We start from the raw sequence: 19,029 nt of genomic DNA, 5'->3' as shown, positions 1-19,029 counted from the left end.
GCTAGGCACAGCTGTTCTAGTTCTCAGAGCCTATCTCTGTGTCTGGGTTTCTCTTTTTTCCTGGCCTTCCTGGAACTCGCTTTGTAGACCAGGCTAACCACAAACTCAGAGATCCACCTGCCTCTGCCTTCTGAGTACTGAGATTAAAGGCGTGCGCCACCACCGCCGGGCACCACTGGGTAGTCTTAAAGCCTTGCGCTGGCCCTGTGGGATGGGATTAGCTGATCAGAGCCGTCTCTCCTTGTCATGCAGAGCCTCTTGGTGTACATGCTTTTCTTACTGGTGACGCTCCTGGCCAACTATGGGGATGCTTCTTGCCATGGTCACGCCTATCGACTGCAGAGTGCCATCAAGCAGGAGCTGGATAGCCAAGCCTTTCTGGCCATCACCCGGTAGGGACACTCAGGACACACACATCCATGCATTGGGCCAGGGTGGCACTGGTGCCCACCAAGGCCCATATTTGTTTTGTCTTTAGTCCAGCCCAGCCTTTAGGGAACATTTGGAAGTGTCTGGAATCAAAGGTGTCCTACCGTTCATGAGCCACATGTAACTCAGGGCAGCTATGAATGAATCCCAGCACAAAATCCTAAGTCTGCTATTTAAAGCATGAGATGTTTTATGTTTGATTTTGTTTTGTTTTTATAACTCAACTGAACTTTGTAGACAACAATATAATCACAATTATATTCATATGAAATGAGCCTGTGTAATGCTTTTGAAACCTGTAGGCTGTGGATTAGAATCCCCTGTGTGGCCCAGATAAGCTAAAAGATTGGACCTTCCTGATCTAGATTCCTGTTTGGTTGTCAGGACCAGAGTACATGCTGGGGTATACAGTGGGTAGAGAATTGGCACACTGCTTAGTCTTCTGTGGTACACAGCACAACATCAGGATGGAATTCTCTGCCCCAAATGCCAGCAGTCCAAGAGTAGGGAACATGGGCCCAGCATTACCCCCGAGACCGCTGCAGCAGCGCCTCCTGGGCTCTGACAGCCTTGACCTCAGAGATTGACATTTGCTGGCAGGTCTGATGAGTTCTGGCCATGGATGTCACATGTCCTCTTGCCCTATGTCCATGGGAACCAGTCTAGTCCTGAGCTGGGACCCCCACGGTTGCGGCAGGTGCGGCTACAGGAAGGTAAGCTGGAGACCGCAGTCTGTGCTTTTTACCCTGTTCCTTCCATTGCAGCCTGCAGCTGAGCTGTTTGACCTCTGCTTAACCTTTGTCCTCTTCTTTAGTTTTCTTTCATTGCCTTTCTATAACTGATAAAATAATGTTTGCTTTATGGGACTTTTGTTTGTTTGTTTGTTTGTTTTATGCCGAATGCCGTTTATTGAAGGAGGGAGGAGGTCTTAAATACAGGCTTACAGCACAATGGGAGAACCCCGGAGGGCAGAAGTTCACTACCGATGTTTGACAATCTTGCATCTAAGCTGTTAGCGCCCATTATGCAGGATACACAGACAAGGAACTTCCCTTAAGCATTCAGGAGGGTGGAAACCGGCAGGGAATTAGCATAGGGAGGAGGTCAAGGTCAAGGTCAGCAAGCAAGGCAACAGTTACCCAAAACGGGGGCCAGGGCCCTACAGGTTCCCCTTTTACTAAAAAATGAGCTTCTGACTTCGGTTGCGTGGGATGTTATTTTTAACAAAATCTCAATCGTTCAATTTTACCAATAAAGACTCTGGAGCCAGATGCTGGGGTGAAAGCCTGCTAGCTCAGAGAGGCCGAGAAAGCAGCCCGCTGACCTTCCTCCTCAGTTGCTGTCCCACCTCTCTCTTCCTCCACTGTCTCAAACCCCCTCGAACTCAAATGTCCCTCCTCTTACTTCCTGTGTGTCTGTCTGTCTTCCTCACTCTTCTTACTCTTTTTTTTTTAATAATCCTAAATTCACTTCCTTGTCAAATGGTTGCTTGCTCTGCCTCTTGACCCATGCATGGTTGACTTTATTTAATTCTGTTTACAATATTCAAGCAGAAAGCTCTTGGATTAAAGGTGTGTGCTACGGCTGAGCCACACCACAACTAGAGACAGTTTTTCCGGTAAAGAAGCAATCTCAGGGTTCACAGCATGATCAGATATCCTGCACAGCAGGTGGCTGGGAGGACTCAGGGAGGTTCAGCACAGGAGCTCACCCATTGCGTCACAGCATGTCCTGAGCCCTGGCCCTCTGCTTTCTAGCATTCTGCCCAGAGCCTTCGAGCCCAGAGCACATGTGTTCAGCCACAGGAAGCTTGAGCACCAGTGACTATGGCATTGGCTGGCAGAGTGTGGCTCAAAATGGTTCTGAGACATGGTCCTACTCTGCACCTGACTTGCTGGGGTGAGTAGAGCAAGGGCCTAAGGTCCCAGCTGGGTGATGGAAGTTCTTCAGAGGATCTTCTGGCCCCCTTAGGGGCATGCTTGCCAGATGCTCTCAAGGCTGGGGAGTTTCCAATACTGCCCTGTCTCCACAGCGCCTGGTACTGGGGCTACTGTGCAGTGTATGACAGTGGGGGCTATGTACAGGAGCTAGGCCTGAGTCTGGAGGAGAGCCGTGCACGGCTGGGCTTCCTGCAGCTGCACAACTGGCTTGACAGCAGGTGGGTGCTGAGGGGGAAGCGAGCAGGAGTCTGGATCCCTTGGCAGGCCTCTGAGCCCCACTCCTGGCCAGCTGTCCCCATGCCCAGCCCTGAATCCCCTGGGGCCCTCCCTCCCAGGCCTGTGTAACTGACCAAATACAGTAGCGCTTCCCATCTCGTACCCTGTGCTCCTGCACACACGGCCCCTCCTGCTGACAGCACCCTCCATGCAGGAGCCGTGCAGTGTTTGTGGAACTCACGCGCTACAGCCCTGCTGTGGGGCTACATGCTGCTGTCACACTGCGCCTCGAGTTCCCTGTAGCAGGCCATGCACTGGCTGCCTTCAGTGTCCGCCCGTTTGCATTACGGCGACTCAGCACCGGCCTGTCACTGCCGCTACTCACCTCGGTATGCCCTTCCATTTGACACCTGTCCTCGCTCCTGATCATGCCCCACAGGAATCTGACCACACCCCTGCCACTCTTGGCCACGCCCCTCACAGACATCCCCTCCCACAGGCGTGCTTGCTGCTCTTCGCCCTGTACTTCTCCGTGGCTGAGGTGCAGGCCTGGCGCAGAGAGGGGTGTGCACGCACAGCACAGCCTGGCGCCTGGGCACGGTGGCTGCTGGTGATGCTGACGGCAGCCGCAGGACTGGTGCGCCTGGCCCAGCTGGGCATTGCTGACCGCCAGTGGACCCATTTTGTGCATGACCACCCACGCCACTTCACTAGCTTTGACCAGGTGGCTCAGCTGGGCTCTGTGGCCCGTGGGCTGGCAGCCTCACTACTCTTCGTGCTCTTGATCAAGGTAAGGGCCGAAGGGCTGGTGGCCGACTAGGATCAGACCCCGGGAGCTGGTGAAAGCTGACAAAATGCCTTCTGTCCTCCGCAGGCTGCCCAGCAGCTGCGGTTTGTGCGCCAGTGGTCTGTTTTTGGCAAGACGTTGTGCCGGGCCCTGCCAGAGCTCATGGGAGCCACCTTGGGCCTGGTGGTGCTCGGTGTGGCCTATGCTCAGATGGCTGTTCTGGTAGGTTGCTGTTCTGGGGTGTGCCGGGGAAGGACCTCAATCAGGGCATGCCTTTACCCGTGTCTCTTTCCCATAGCTTATTTCCTCTGGTGCTGACACTCTCCACAACATGGCCCGAGCCTTCCTGGTCTTGTGTCCTGGGGCCAGGGCCCCTGCTCTGTGCCCTTCTGAGTCCTGGTACCTGTCCCCTCTGCTGTGTGTGGGGCTCTGGGCTCTGCGGATGTGGGGTGCCCTGAGGCTAGGGGCTGTCCTCCTGCGTTGGCGGTACCATGCCCTGCGTGGGGAGCTCTACCGCCCAGCCTGGGAGCCTCAGGACTACGAGATGGTGGAGCTTTTTCTGCGTAGGCTTCGGCTCTGGATGGGCTTCAGCAAGGTCAAGGAGGTGGGTACGGCCCAGTGGGGGGGAGAGGGACACACCCTGGGTCTCGCGAGCCCAGGGTGCAGCCGGACTGACCGAGCCCCTGTGCCGCCCCCAGTTTCGCCACAAAGTCCGGTTTGAAGGAATGGAGCCACTGCCCTCCCGCTCATCCAGGGGCTCCAAGTCATCCCCGGTTGTGCCTCCACCCAGCGCAGGCTCAGATGCTTCACACCCTTCCACCTCATCCAGCCAGCCAGATGGGCTGAGTGCAGGCTTCAGCCGCTCAGCGTTGAGGCTGGAGCCAGAGCCCTCACGCCTACATACTGTGTTTGAAACCCTGCTTGTCCAGTTTGACCGACTCAACCAGGCCACAGAGGACGTCTACCAGCTGGAGCAACAACTCCAGAGCCTTCGAGGTCATGGACACAGCGGACCACCTCTCTCACCTTCCCCTGGCTGCTTCCCAGGCCCTCAGACAGCTCTGCCCAGCCGCCTTGCTAGGTCCAGTCAGGGGCTAGACCAGGCAGTAGGCCCCAGCAAGGTGTCCCTGCGGTCTAATAACAAGGTCCACCCCAGCAGCACTTAGGCACTAAGCTCCTGGCCATTCCCTTTCCTGGGAAGGCCTGTGGCTTCACACTGGCCACTCAGAGCCAGGGTGGACACCACTCAGTATTACCTTCTGATACCCTCAAGGTTGAGCCAGAGTGGCTACATACAAGTTCCTTAGGGTCTGTCTGCCTATGGGCTTCAGCACTTTAAAAAGGCTGCGTAGCCAGCCAGGACCTCGGTCCCCTCCCTACAGGAGGATACAGCAGTATTGGACCAAGTGAGTACCCAGCCTCCAAGATGCTAATTTATTTCCCGAGTCCTCAGGTACAGCGGGCTGTGCCCGGCTCTACCCCTAGGCGGCCATCTCCCCTTGCTAGAGATCCAAGCTCGAGAGAGGGCTAAGCTCCACTTCTTCCCTGTCCGTCCCCTAAGTTATTACCTCCTGTTCGTGCAGCATACTTGCCTCTAGCCGCCGTCCCTTTTGTATGTCCACCGCCAGTAATTTATACGGGGTTCAAATGTATATATTTTTGTATGTCACTATTTTCCACTTGGGCTGAAGTTACCCATGGTAGGGTGCAGGGGAAGCTGCAGCCATTTACTGGATCCGAGTCTGGCCTTGGGCAGGTGCTGGACGGTATTGGGGCCACCATGGCTTCCTTTTCCTCCCTTGTCTGGGGCCAGGCAGCACCCAGATCTGCTGGTATCAGGTCTGAGCAAGGCCAGGACTACTGTGGGTTGAAAGATGCCGAGAAGTTATTGGACAAGACCCCTGCTGGGGCTGGCCCCCAGGGTTGGGGGAAGAGAATGTGTGTGATAGCACCTGCCTGCTTCTGTGGGCTCAGCTGCAGCTCTAGCCTCGATCCTGCCCCAACCCCAGACAGACAAGACAAAGTCAAATAAAGAAGCTGACTGACTGCTATCCGTGCTTCTCTGAACTCCAAGGGCCAGGTGGACACGCCCAGTTTATTTCATGTGAGAGTACAGCCTAGTCAGGTGGTGGTATCAGACAGGGAAGGGCCAGCTGCATGGCTCTGGCACCTCAGGAGCCCTAGTGGCCTCACACAAACTCTGTGAAGTCATCCACGGAGGAGATGAGGCGTTTCCGCTGGCCTGTCTCGTAGTTGGGTGTAGGCTCAGCAGGGGCCTGAGCTGGCGCTTTGGTGTGGGATGGAGGGTGCATGAGAGGCAAGCTTGGGTTTGAATAGTGCACCTCCTCACGGATCTACAGAGAGAGAGAGAGAGAAGGCTTTGGCAGTGAGCCCAGAAGTTCTGTCCCCAGATTCAGCCATCACATCTCTGAAGCCCTGTCCTCCTTACCCGGTGGCGGAGACGCTTAATGTGGCGGAGCCTGGCGATCCACTTGGAGGGATAGATGTCAGTGGGGTTGGAGCGGCTGTGGTGTACCTGAGAGGCCATCTGGGGACCCCAAAGCAGGATGGTGAGTTCCCATCCAGGAGCACCCACACACCCATCTCCTTCTTGGTCCTAGCAGCTACCACTCACATTTGCATGTAGGGCCATCTGTCGGGCCACGAAGGACAGGTTTCGGTCAGACACGATCTTGGCCACGCTGGTGTCCACAAGGCCCTCCATGTCTGTGGAGAAACAGTGCTCATACCTGACTCAGGCCAGCCATTACCCTACCCAGCCTGGGCCTCACCTTTCCTGCACTGCAGGGTCAGCAGGTTGCATTTGTAGTCCAGCGGTGTGATGATCACGTGGACAAAGTTGAACTGGCCCTGCTCAGACGAGAGGGACGTCAGCCTGGCAAGGCATGTGCTGAAGGCCACTGTGTCACTGCTGTGTCAGAGGTCTGTCACCTCAATAGGCAGCACTGGCCACCTGCCTTCGTCTTCATCTCTGGCTAAATGCAACCTACTCTGCATATGGGCCCAACACAGACTTGCTTACAGTTTATAACCTGTCTGCAGGCTGCCTGGCACTCCTAGAGTGAACCCCCCACACACACACACACACATGCGCATACAGTTCATACATAGAGAGAGAACTTCCACACCGCCTTACTAACAACTCTCAAGATGACACTGCTCATGTGCCCCATCTCAGTGAGCTGTACTAGCTTTTCCCAGAGTCCTGCCTCATCTTCCCTCACTCGACCTGGAAGCAGCTGCCCTGGAGTCTCACCAGACATTCACAAGGACCGCAGTCACCCCAGATTGCCCTCCTCAGGCCCTGCTGTGGCCTCTATGGCCTCTGGCAGTCTGGGCACTTGCTGCTGTGCTGCAGACTTGCCAGCTTGGGCTGTACCAGGCTCTCAACATCCCAGTGCCCACAAGTCATGAACCCACAGGTGACACTAGTGCTGACCCACGGGTACTGAGATGTGTCCAGCAAGGACCCTTAGAAACCATTCCAAGCAGACACCACGCTCCCTTTGGGCACCGCACACCCACACAGGCACACGTTCACCTAGCTACTCCTCGTGAGGGTACAGCTGATCCTACAGATGCAGAAACTGGTTTTGTGATCATGTCTCCTTGGGTCCCTGACAGCATCTCATGAGGCTCCCAAGAAGGACTACCTCTCAGGGCACGCAAGGCCAATTCAAGATACACCAGCAAGCATTTTCACAGATGGCCTGGGCTGCTGATCAGTCTGGTGGTGTACGTGGCAGAACTCAGCCACTGCCTGGGTATCCTGCACATGGATCCCACTCACCTTGATGGTGCCCAGCTTGAAGTCCTCACCAGAGTCATTGTAGATGATAGAAACAAAGTCATTGCCCAGGTGCCGTTTCTTGTCACAGCGGTGCTTGTCCACATCCTTGGTGGGCATCAGGGTGGCGATGTGGAAAACAGCTGTAGGGTGGGTGACACTGGGCTGGGTACCAGGGCAGGACATCTTATGCTGGGAGTAAAGGCCCAGGTTGAGATCTCTGTATCCCTCCAGATTCCCCTTGTTTTTTCCAGAAGCTCTTGGCTCCTCTCCCAGAGAGCAGGGCTTGGAAGAGGCCAGCCTAGAGCAGTACACACCTTGCATGATGTCATCATGCCAGCAGTAGGTGAACTGGCCGTCCTCGCCACACACATCTAGTCCACCCAAGTACACCTTGTCTGGCTGGCAGTCCTTGAGTTCGATGAGCCGGCCCAGGCCCGTCAGGAACTCTGTGTACCTGTAGGAGCCATGCTCATTGGATAGGATGGCCAGCTCGCTGCTGCTCTGTGGAAGAGTCCAGAGGAGGGAGAACAGTCGGGCAGACTTGTCCCCGATGGGAAGCCAGGGGGCTATTACCATCTCCTACTCAGTACGTCGTGCTCACAGCTATCCGGTCCACACACACCTGTGTCACCTGCCCCCCTCCACCCACACATTCAGCTAGCAAAGTTAACACACCCAGAACTCGAGCACTGCTCAGCAACCTACAACCAAACCCAAGCCTGTTCCTCTCGCTTGGAAGGTCATCACCTAACTTCATCTCGGCTCTAAACAGCAGCCAGAGGGATACTTTCAAAACGCTGGTGTTAATGGTGACCCCTTGTCTCAAAGTAGTCCAGTGTCTCCACCTCACTCAGAAGAGAAGTACAGCCCATGTCCATGATGGCCCTCTGCCTCCTGCCACTTAGCTCCATTCACTTAGTGGCTCACCCCAGGGCCTCAGTAGTCCGCTATTGCAAGCATGCACCCTGCAGCCCTCACAGCTCTGCATACCAACACATTGGCCTGTCATCTCACAGCGGTGCCTCTGGCTCAGGGCTCAATAAGCTCCCAGTGCTCCAGAGCATCAAAGAACCAGAGACTGAACTCTGAGGCGGGAGACACCTGAGACCAGATGATTCTATGCTCGCCCTATGGCCTTACCTGGCCTTCTCCCACATACAGGACAGCAATTTTGTGGGTGTCATAGGACGGGATCTGATCAAGGAGCTGCACTGACCGCTCGAAGGACTGTAATCACAGAGCCTATATGAGTTCAGGACAGAGACTACCCCGCCACCAGCCACCAACCCAGATCACACACCCAGCACCCATTCTCAGGATGACTGTCTACTCAAACAGAAGACAGCCTGCTGCCACTAGGGGCCAGACTCTCTTGTGACCCACCCTACAGTGGAGAGGGAAGGCAGGCCTACCTCATTGGGCAGCAGGATGGGCTTATTGGACTCATCACCAAAAAAGGGTGAATGGTAGAGCTGTAGAAACACAAAGCTGCAGAGAAAGCCTTGGTCAGGGCAGGGCAGGATGGAGGCCCTGTCCCACCTGCAGAGTACCGGGACCTAAACTTGGGCCAAGAACCCACCCTCCTTATGGTTCCCACCAGCCACGGGGAAGACACAAGAATTTCCATGTATGCCTATTCTGCCTAGGCAGTGTCTGGAAGCTCCAGCCAAGAGGAAAATGTATCCCTCGGAGTTGGTGGCAATTTGGGATTTGTGCCCACCTAGGGTTGATGCCTGGTACTTTCTCAGCACTGGAGGCCGCAGCTCTGCTCTTGAAGGTATCCCTCTCCACCCTCTTGCCCCTTCGTGATGGGGCTGAATCAGAGATGGTATAGCCTCGGGGCCGGAGGCCACTAGGGGAGCGGGGAGAACTGGAAGGCAGGGGACCTTCAGGTGGGACTGTGACACGGCCTTCTTCACCTGGGGCTGACCAGGTAGCCGCTTCCCCATCCAGGATCCCTGACTGGGACCGGACCTTAGACTCGGGACTCAGCCGTCCAATGTCAGCCTTGTCTCCTAGGTCTCCAAGGATGTCCTGTAAGGTCTGCAACTCAGGAGAAGAGCTAGACTTGCTCAAGGGTTGCGAGGGTTGGAAGGAGAGGTCCACTGAAGGCCGAGCCCCCTCAGAGGAGATGGCCCGCTCGATGGGGATACCCCCGGCAGCCAGCTCCTCCAAGTGGGACTTTTCTTCCTGGCTAGATGCTGAGGATGACTGCAGAGACAGTTTGGAGGAAACGCTGTTAGGAGGCACTCAAGCACCAGGTTCTTCTGGCTCCCCTCCAACCCTCTGCCTGTGCCTGCCAATGCTTTCTCGTTTGTCCCTTCTCCTGAGCAGAGAAGCCAAGAGCCCCACAGACTGAAAAAGTCCTACAATAAAGGTCACTCAGATGGAGGGTGACAGACCCAGGTGGCCTGAGCAGGGGGACATGGAGGAAGAACTAGCCATTTCTTAGTCAAGGAGAGGAACTATCAAGGTCACAGCAAGTTTGTAGTACAGAGTCTGGGATGGAAGCTGTCACCTGTCCCATGCCTTCCCACGGCACTCACCCTGCTGTAGGTGTCAGGACGCTGGCAGTGCCTGTCTGTACCTAATGCTGCCTCAAAATCCTCCAATTCGGGGGGCTCCCCTGGCACATGAGCCTCTCCTGGACCTCCTTCCTCAAGAACCACGGCAGAGTCTGGGGGGACACAGACAGGGCTGCTTGCTGTGTGCTGGGCAGGGCTGGACGCTCATGTGGCCTCTGAACACCAGCTTCCTCCTGCCCAAGGGCAGCACCCTGCAGAGCTTTCCACCCTTGTCCTTTGGCTGCCACTGGAACAGGCTGGAGATGGACTCTGAAGGCCTGGGGAGCCCTGGCTCTAGTGCCTCCTGCAGGCCAGTGGGCAGCAGCTCCGCCCACTCCTGCATCACCAGTAAGGCAAGTAGGAGAGCGGGGCCACTCAGGAAGGGCTCCAGCTTGGGAAGGTATATTTCTGAAGCCAGCTCTGAGGCTAAGGAAAAGGGCTAGTTCCTCCAGGACCTTGGATCTGAGGAGGAAGCTAACAGGATGTTCCCATATGCAGACTTGCAACCCACTCTGAGGACAGAGGCTTCAAGTCGGGTACTTGAGGGAAGGAAGGGATGAAGTCCGCAAGCAGCACTTCCCAGGCTACCATGGGGCAGGGTGTGGGTAAGAAGCAATCAAGGGTCAATGCAGCCTGTGACACCCTCCCCTAGCTCTTGCCCACACTCCAGCAGCCATGCATACACTGCAATTCCAAAGCTGGCTCCTGTACACATGAGGGAATCTGCAGGGCAACTTTCAAGAGCCAGTGGAAAAGAGGTAGGGCCTTGTCACCAAGGTCCTTGGCCAGCTATGATGAAAGGGAGATGCACAAAACAATCAGATCATTAGTAGCTAGAGGTCAGCTCTACTGAGCCTTAAGGCCAGGCTCAACCCCAATAGCTCCACCCACAGGGATCAAGGGGACCTACCCAACCTGTCAGCCAGAAGCCTCATACACCTCAGAAGCAGAGCTCAGCTCAGGACACATGTCTAAAGGTTCCCTTGGGCTAAGCACAGGTGTCCTACACAGATGTCCTCATGTCAGCCAGGACCCTGCTCCCCAAGGGCGATGAGAGGCTCAGCCAGCCATGGAGGGGTGACCAGATGAGGGACGATGAGAACAGCGTCTAGGAGGCAGAGTGGTGCTCTGCAGACCACATGGCTTCCTCACAGGGACGCGCCAATACCTGCCCAGGAAATGCTCCTGTGCAGCTGTCCTTGGCAGCTGGACTGGTACAGGGAGGAGAAAGAAGCCACTGCAAGGTAACCACGCGTGTAGCCTCGTCAGCGGCAGAGACTGCACAAGGCCGAGCAGAGGATGGGCACAGCCCCGGGCCTGGAGAGGAGAGAGGGGAGGGCCAGCGGCGGCCAGGGCCGGCACACAGGGCTCCCAGCTCTCCAAACAGCATGCACAGCCTTTGGGAGGTCAGTGCTGGCCAGCTTCTGACACATAGACGTCCTCAGCCTCCAAGTACCATCTATGGCCACATATCCACGGGCCTAGCTGGGCAGGGTTGGCAAGCAGGCAGGCAGGCTCAGGCATCCCACCCCAGGCCCGGGGGATGCTCAGCTGCCCGTAGTGCCTCCTCACCCAGAGCTATGCCCATCATGGAAGTGCTGGCAAAGGCTCCAGAGAGCTCCACCCAGACACTGCCAACTCCAGTAGCAACCTGGTCGTGGCAGCAGGCACCCGTCTCCAAGGAAGAGGGTTTCTTCAGCAGGCATGAGCCTGCTCCTAAACTTTAGAGACCTGAACACTAGACTAGTGTCTCCCCAAAAGACCCTGAAAATTGTGCGTGGGAAGCCTCAGTGGAGGGAAACATGCTGCCATCAGACAAGGCATCTGAGTCCAGCACTGCCCATGCTCCCGTGTTCACCTGTGTTAGAGCGTGGGAGAGGAGGCGGCTTGGCTGTGCCAGCGGCTGGCACTGACAGAGACTTGTACAGGGCTGTGTCTCGGTGCTCCTTGAAGCGCTCAGCAGCCATAAGAGCATTGGACAGCTCTTGCAGGGGCATGTTGTTGATGTCTGAGGAGAAGGGGCTGAGCGGGTTCTCCAAGCTCATCAGCCAGCTGGTGTTCCCTGGGGGCAGGCAGTACCTTAAGCCTTAGGCCAGACTTCTCGCAGCCACACCCGACTCCTAGCACCATCTCCAACAGCCTATACCCATTCCCACCCTCTGTTGCTCGAGATGAACACTACACTGGGGCCAGGCAGGCCAGGCAGGCCAGGCAGGCCAGGCAGGCCAGGCTCAGACACACATCAGGGCAGAGGCTCCTGAGACTGCCTGGGCGCCCACAGCTAGGCCCTTCCTTATGTACCACATCCCCACAGCACCTGTTCCTAGGCTTGGGGATCTTTGTTAAGCCTTCTCGTGACTGTCATGCCGCTGTTGCAAGCTAAACTCGTATGCTGAACTCGAACCCAGGACCTCAGAAAGTGACTATGTGGAAATGGTAAAGAGGTGAACGAGGCCAAGTGAAATCGCATGGGTGCGCCCCAAGCTTATGACTGGTGTCCACATAATAAAGGATTTGGGCTCAACCTTGAGGACAAGGAGGAAAGGCAGCCACCTGCAGGCTCAGGAGAGGCCTCAGAAGGAATCAGCCCTGCCCACATCTACTCTCATCTTTTGGTCTCCACACGGAGAGACTAAAGATCCGTAGACTGAGCTGCCCTGGTTGGTACTCGGCAAGTGCCTCAGGCACCGCCCACCTCTGAAGGTCAGGCTGAGTGAACGCCTCAATAACCCTAGGCTTGTTGCTCCGGGTCTTCAGCCTGGAGGTCATGGACACTCGCTTAGGAATTCCAGTTTCCCTCCTTTCTCAGTACCTGTGGGCCTGCGGACCAAGATTTCAGCCCAGCCCTGGGTCAGCAAAGGCACATAGGCCTGCCAGATTCGTCTTCTCTGCTTTTGGAATCTGGGTTCCTGCAGAGGCCTTCTCGGGTTTTGCTGCTGGTGCAGTTTGTGGTCCCAGAGAAGCAGGGCCACCTGGGGTGTGGGGAGCTGGAGTGTCCAGGGCACCAACTCGAAGGCCATGGCCCCCTAAAGACAAGGGGGTTGAGAACTGATGACCATCACTTGCCCAGTACAAAGTACTCAGCACAGAGCAGACCCTTAGACACAGAGTCCAGCCAGCCTGGAAGCACCTGGCCCATGCCCAAGGAAGGCTGGAGCAGGACAGCCTCAGCCCCTAGTTCTGGCCCTTTAAGGGTGGTGGCCTCTGGGCTGAGAGCAGCAAAAGAGACCCAAGGCTTGCCCACTGGACCACAACTCTTTCCATCAAAGCAGAGGAAGCTCTGGGGGAGCTGGGCTGCAGGCCCTTCAGCTGCAGGGGCCTTACTCCACTGATAAGCAGAGGTGCTATGCCTCTACACACAGACTGAGACAAGTATACCGCGGGGATCCTACCTGAGGGTCCTCAGGAAGTAGCCATTCATAAAGCCAGCCAGCAGTCCCTCAGCTCTGAGGGGTCTTCACACACTGGGCCAAAGTGAGAGGCAGCTGAGGACTAATGGGCATCTGCCAGGAGCTGGCCAGGTAGAAACTCACCTGACATGGAGCGGACCCGGTCCCGGGCCCCGCGGGACACCTGCTGCCCAGCCTGGGACTCCAATTTGGCTGGTGCTTCCTTTGTCTGCCTCACATGTACAGTGGGATCAGAGCTAAGGATGTAAGTGCCCAAACACAGAGTCAGCCATGTTCCCCAGGGTTTCCAGGACCACAGTGTACACAGAAGGAAAGGACAGTCACCTTGACTCTGGGCCACCCTGCAGATCCGAGTCCAGGCCCAGCAATGATCGAGTGCCAGTTCCCACACTTGTTGTCACAGTGACAAGCTTATTTCCAACCAGCCAGGTTTTGGTCCTCCCTCCTGCCAGGAGGAATTCTCCCACAGGGGACCTAAACGAGAAAAAGTGTCACCTCCTTTGCAAGTGCAGGGTCAAAGGGAACTCTAGGCAGTGGATCTTGGCTCCTGAGGGCTAGCAGGGCCTCAGGAGCCCAGAGCAGCCGCCGCCATGGGCATCCAGTTCAGCTACAGAGGAACCACTGGACAGCTGCCCTCCCTGAGTGCCCGTCCTGTAGTACAGCACACACCTCTTGGGGACCGCAGTGAAGTTGGAGAACACATATCGGGCCATCATGTCCAGACACGTTTCTGTGAGTTCCAAGTGGAGGTTCTTCAAGTTGTCATCAGCCTGGGCCATGGAGTTCTCATCTGCAGACCCTAGGCTAGCGCTGGTGAGGGATGTCTGTATTCTGCTAGAGGAAGAAACCATACCTGGGTCAGGTCAGGGCTAAGAGAAGAAGCATGCTGAGTCACCTACCACCAGGAGCCAAAGCTCAATGCATGCATGGCCAGGATGGCCTTGCTCAGAAAGCCCACCAGGCCCAGGGTGCGGCAGCCAGTAGAGCTACACCCCACAAGCCATGGGGACCATGTCTTCCCAGAGAGGAAGGGAGATAGGTGCCTCACAGCAAAGCCCCTCTGGTTGGAACAGAGCTGAGAGACCGTCGAGACGGAACACCCTCTACCCAAAGCACACAGGAGTTAGCCATGGCTGCAGCACAAGGCTTAGTCATGCAGACTTCGAGAACACAGGAGGACAGAGCAAGATTGCATTCTGCCCACAGGGCCACTTCCTGTCACAGACGGGGAGTGGCTGGGCCTTGTGGATAGCCTGGGCTAAGTGAACTGGGATGACTGTTCAAGTTCCACTCACGCCCCAAGGACCAGAGGAAGGCCTTTTGTAGGTTTGGTTCTGATGTGAGTACCAGAGCTCTTTAGTCACATTTTACTTCTAAGGAATCTGCCAGGAAAAGAAGAGTTGAGAGGGGATTCTACTGAGCACCTCACTGTCCCCAGCTATCAGAAGCCACACTGAGGTTGGTGCCCAAGGCAGGCACTAGCAAGGACCTGGATCTCAGGGTGGTAGAAACCACATCCATGAAGGGCTTGAAGGTCAGGGAAAGCTGCCCATCACTAGACAAAACTCACAGGGAGATGCTGCGCCTAACCCTGGGCCCAACCTCCCCTCCTAGGCTGGCCTCTACACCAGATCCCTACACAGAAGCCTCTAATTCCCCTTAGAATGAAGCCCAAGAAGGAAACCTGCCCTACAGAATGTGAGGCCAAACTTAGGAGAGTGTATGTCTGCCAATCCTGCACAAGTGCAACTTGGATTTACAAGGCTCTTGCTTGCTCTTGCCTTTGAGGTCCAAGCCTGCGGGGGCTGGCACTAGCCTCCCAGTGTTCTCAGAGCAGCTACCCTAGCTCTAGTAAGGGCTCGGATGATAATCTCTGAGGAGGCTGTGCAGCCAACTATGCTAGGACAGGACATGGACAGAATGCAACCTTCCCTCCCCCTTCGCCACCAGGCTCTGTGAGGCTGGGACCAGGTTGTCCTCCAGCTCTGGTCAGGGAGAGCCGCCAGCAGGCGAGGAGGTCATGCATGCAGCCCCATGCACCACCACCCGGGTGCTCACGGGGCCAAGCTCCAGGGTCTGTGCCCCCCGCCCAACACAGCCCCACTACCTGCGGACCACATGTTCAGACACACTGATGCTGCGGCACCGGAAGGCCTCGGCTGCACAGCTCTCTTTGAATTCTTTCACAGGTGGAGAGTTATTCAGGCCTTGTTTGGGGGCTCTGGCTATCCTCAAACTACCGGGCGAGGAAGGAAGCCCCAAGCCCCAGAGAGCCCAGCTCCCGGGAATGGGAGAACAAGCCATTGGAGGGGTGAGGAGGAAAGGTCCCAGGCCACAGGGTCAAGATGGAGAGGTCCCGAGGGTGAGATGAACAAAAGAACCATGCCAAAGGACAGTGAGCAGGGGAGGAAACAGAAAACAAAAATGCATAAAAATACAGCTTGTAAATGCGACTGAGAAAATGTAAGGTTTCACGCATGATACCAAAACAAAAGACATTAGTGCAAATTAAATGTATGTGGATCGCCCCACACGGCAGATTCCAGGCTATGCTGACCAGACATCCCTGCCTACCCCGCAGAGAGACCTTGGAGGCCAGGCCCTGGAACTCACTGTGGAAAGAGGCTAGTTCTCAACACAGGGCCCAAGAGCCCCTAAGAGGAGGAGGCTCTGGCCAAAGACGGCCAAACTGACAATCTTCAGCCCCAGCCATGGGCTTGAATAGAGGCTGCACTGGAAAGTGCCGTATCCCACCCAGGGAGAGCTGAAACGGCCCGCAGGAAGCGGGGCAGGCAGGGCAGCAGGGCAATGAGGTGCAAACGAGAACATGAGGACGGGCACAGCTCTGCTCTCAGGCTTGGCACAAGCGGCTGTGATGGTGAGGAGCGTGTCCCTGGTGAGCAAGCTCTGAGGAAGGGGGTGGCTCTGGCCGAGAGCTGGGCTAACCAGAGACCATGGGCCAAGGAGTAGACATCTCTATGTCTCTGCGTTCTCCCTGGCCAGGCCCAAGTCACAGCCGCCATGATGCATTCTTTTACTCCTCCTCCAGCGCAGCGAGAATCAGCCCTATACATCCTGACCTCCAACACGACAATGTGTAACCCCAGGCCAGAGAAGCCAGGATGCTGGCACATGGGCTCCACAGGGCTGCAGATTATAAGCCAGTCTAGCAAATGGGAGGTACTAGCAACATTTGCAGGTCCTGCTCAAGGGGATCTTAGGCCCAGGTCACCATGCATGGTGACACCCCCTCATTCCTAGTCCCATGTTCAGTGGCCTAAAGGTCACTAATCACAAGTCGCAGCATAGGTTCCCACCCCACTTGATACCAGGCAAGGAAGGCCCCAGCAGACCCCGAACCTTTTAGGCCTCTCATTGAGACTGGTGCTCCGTGCTCTGAAACTGTCCTTCTCAGGGGTATCATCAAAAGACAGGAGGACATTGGAACGCAGGCCCTGGAGTGGGGGTGGAGACATAAGCTATGAGGGGGACCATGATAAAGCCAATCAGAAGTTCTCTCCCTATGCCTACCTCAGGTTGAGTCCAGTTAGCCAGCTCAGCAGAGCCAGCTCCTGGGTACCACAGAGCCTCAACCACTTCCCACCTCCATCCCTGGCCCTGTTCATTGCCTATGTCCCACTCCATCCATGGCCCCTCGGCTAACCTTAGTGATATAAGGGACAAAATCCTTCCGGAAGGGCAGTCGGCATCTAATGAACCACATCGCTATGACATGATGGGCCAGACACACGATGTACTGATTGAACCTGGGGTGAGAAAGCACAACTCTAGCCTCGCTCCTGACATCAGTGGGAAAACACCACTGGGCTCAAAGTTCAGAACAGAGGTGCTAGGGCATCAGGAGACTCGTGAGCTTGCAGCCCAGACTGACTTTCTGGTGCTCTATACTAAAACTGGAATGACTTTCTGGACCACGGCTGAGAAGGGGACCCAGGGCAGCCAGACTTACTTGGAGGGGTTGGTGTATGGCAGGGAGATGGCAAACACACTTGCGTATTGCTCTGCAGCGAAGTTTCTGTAGAGGTGGGGCAGCCTGGCCAGAGCTGTGACACAAGGGACACCCGTCAGGGGAGCCCAGGCCAGCCAGCAAGGACCACAGCTGCAGTGGCTGGCACCAGTATCCTGCGCTTTATTTCTAAACGTCAGGGCAACTATCCACAGCCACCTAAATAGAACCTTCCAGACCCAGGGACAGCAAGCTATGGTTCCTAGACCAAATCTAGCCCATGGCCTCCAGCTCTACACTCCATGCAGTACCAACTCCCCACTCTGACCCTTCCCACCAGGTGCTGACCTAGCTGTCTCGTATCTCAAGATCTAAGGCTGATGCTCCAGATACACAAGGAGGTAGAAAAAAGGGGCCGGTACAATACCCTGAAATTCTGGAAGTTCTGACAAGGGAGAGACCAAACAATGAAATTGGCAAAATCCAAATGTCTGAGGGCAGAAAAGAGGCTAAAAAAGAACCAGTCTGGGCATGGGCAGGGTCTGAGGATGCCAGGCTGCGTGTAGGCAGAAAGAAAAGGAATGGGTGCCCCAGACCACACAGCAGAGCGCCTGGGAAGCTGACAGGAAGGCCAAGACCCTGAGGCAGTAGAGGCGCCAAGACCTGGGTTCCCCCGGGAGACCGACCTGTGTGCACTCAGGAGGGCTGGAGAAGTCACAGGGTGTCGTTTATAGGCACAGGCTGGAATTCAAGTGTCCACCCCACACAGCTGCCCACAGACACATATGCACAGGTGTATACAGGCAGAACCCCACACTCACTGGACAGGAACTCCAGGAGGGGGATGGCCATGCTGGCCGTGGCGGAAATGTGCGTCAACTTCACTACCAGGACAGGTAGTGCCTTGATGATGATGTCGGGCATCTCTACACTGCAGATGGCCAAGGCCACCACACACTGGCTGGCACAACGGTAGATGAGGCCTTGCTCCAGGCAGTAAACCATCTCACGCTGACGGAAACAAGATGTGAGATACAATGAGTCTACCTGCCACCAACTGGCATGGTACTCCTAAGCCCTGCCCAGCAGCCAGGCTGCTCAGGTACACCAGGTACTTCCGAGGTCTTGTTTCCTTCTTTTGCCTGCTTTGAGATGATTCTTGGAGGAGAGTGGGAGCAAGTCTTAGAAATGCCCTCAGTGCCTAAGTGAGCCCATCCTCACAGATGGTCCCCACCCTATGGCCAAAAGGATGAAACCACATGTCCAGGGGTCACACTCCCATCATTCTGGCCTCCCAAAGGACTAGCCCTGAGGAGAAGCACCAACTGATGTGACAAGTACCTCCTGGTTGGTGTCCTCTATGAAGGCAACAGCAGAGTAGTGGCCCAGGCCACAGACGGGGCTCGACGCCCCAGAATACTTCTGCTTCCTTAGGCTAGCCCTCAGAAACATCTTAGATTCAGAGAGCCTCCATGACCTTTGACCTGGCTTAGACAGCTCCCCTTTGGCATAATGCCAGTGGGGGTTATGGAACACACCCCAACACACAGGGCCATTTCCTTCAAGCTGGGCCTGTGGATGAAGCTGCAGCGTCAGTACCGGACTGTGCTGCAGTCAGGAACCCGGGCTCGGGAAAGACAGGCCTGAACTGCGCCCCTCTCCGGGCTGCCAGCACCGTGAGCAGGCTCCTGACCTCACCAATAGCTCCATTCTGTCATAAGACAGAGTAGAATCTAGGGGACATACAGCGGGTGGTAGAGAACAGTATGGGATGACAGGAAATGAGCACACTGTGACTCTTGACAGAGAAGTGACATCCAGGAGTCCTGACCAACCTACCACACTTCTTAAAGCTGGTCTGGTCAGCTGTCCCCAAACCTAGCAGAAAGAGCTTGAGGAGGCGGA

At 55.9% G+C, this 19,029-nt stretch overlaps 2 protein-coding genes across 9 annotated transcripts in view; one reads left to right on the top strand and one right to left on the bottom strand.

Moving 5' to 3' along the window:
- Positions 1 to 5,423, top strand: part of Pkd1 (polycystin 1, transient receptor potential channel interacting) — a 53,056-nt gene extending 47,633 nt beyond the window's left edge. For all 8 annotated transcript variants that reach the window (XM_052759066.1, XM_052759060.1, XM_052759065.1 and 5 more), the window contains exons 38-46: positions 253 to 392; positions 1,030 to 1,142; positions 2,187 to 2,328; positions 2,462 to 2,587; positions 2,800 to 2,974; positions 3,085 to 3,375; positions 3,460 to 3,594; positions 3,671 to 3,976; positions 4,071 to 5,423. In XM_052759066.1, coding sequence (XP_052615026.1) covers positions 253 to 392; positions 1,030 to 1,142; positions 2,187 to 2,328; positions 2,462 to 2,587; positions 2,800 to 2,974; positions 3,085 to 3,375; positions 3,460 to 3,594; positions 3,671 to 3,976; positions 4,071 to 4,538 — 1,896 coding nt within the window. In that variant the 3' untranslated portion in view covers positions 4,539 to 5,423. The remainder of the gene's footprint in view (positions 1 to 252; positions 393 to 1,029; positions 1,143 to 2,186; positions 2,329 to 2,461; positions 2,588 to 2,799; positions 2,975 to 3,084; positions 3,376 to 3,459; positions 3,595 to 3,670; positions 3,977 to 4,070) is intronic.
- Positions 5,424 to 5,430: 7 nt separating this feature from the next.
- Positions 5,431 to 19,029, bottom strand: part of Tsc2 (TSC complex subunit 2) — a 37,364-nt gene continuing 23,765 nt past the window's right edge. The window contains 22 exon segments of the mRNA XM_052759068.1: positions 5,431 to 5,726; positions 5,822 to 5,920; positions 6,008 to 6,099; positions 6,165 to 6,243; positions 7,184 to 7,323; positions 7,498 to 7,684; positions 8,324 to 8,410; positions 8,596 to 8,671; positions 8,904 to 9,394; positions 9,730 to 9,860; positions 10,916 to 10,984; positions 11,606 to 11,809; positions 12,560 to 12,617; positions 12,619 to 12,773; positions 13,281 to 13,393; positions 13,482 to 13,631; positions 13,827 to 13,991; positions 15,265 to 15,393; positions 16,518 to 16,612; positions 16,822 to 16,924; positions 17,128 to 17,221; positions 17,946 to 18,135. Coding sequence (XP_052615028.1) covers positions 5,562 to 5,726; positions 5,822 to 5,920; positions 6,008 to 6,099; positions 6,165 to 6,243; positions 7,184 to 7,323; positions 7,498 to 7,684; positions 8,324 to 8,410; positions 8,596 to 8,671; positions 8,904 to 9,394; positions 9,730 to 9,860; positions 10,916 to 10,984; positions 11,606 to 11,809; positions 12,560 to 12,617; positions 12,619 to 12,773; positions 13,281 to 13,393; positions 13,482 to 13,631; positions 13,827 to 13,991; positions 15,265 to 15,393; positions 16,518 to 16,612; positions 16,822 to 16,924; positions 17,128 to 17,221; positions 17,946 to 18,135 — 3,072 coding nt within the window. The 3' untranslated portion in view covers positions 5,431 to 5,561.

Source organism: Peromyscus californicus, unplaced genomic scaffold, assembly GCF_007827085.1.
Source record: "Peromyscus californicus insignis strain IS unplaced genomic scaffold, ASM782708v3 Scaffold_3__1_contigs__length_106647218, whole genome shotgun sequence".
NCBI classification, from domain to species: domain Eukaryota; kingdom Metazoa; phylum Chordata; class Mammalia; order Rodentia; family Cricetidae; genus Peromyscus; species Peromyscus californicus.
Note: the sequence above shows the minus strand (reverse complement) of the source record. Positions and strands in the feature narration are given on the sequence as shown.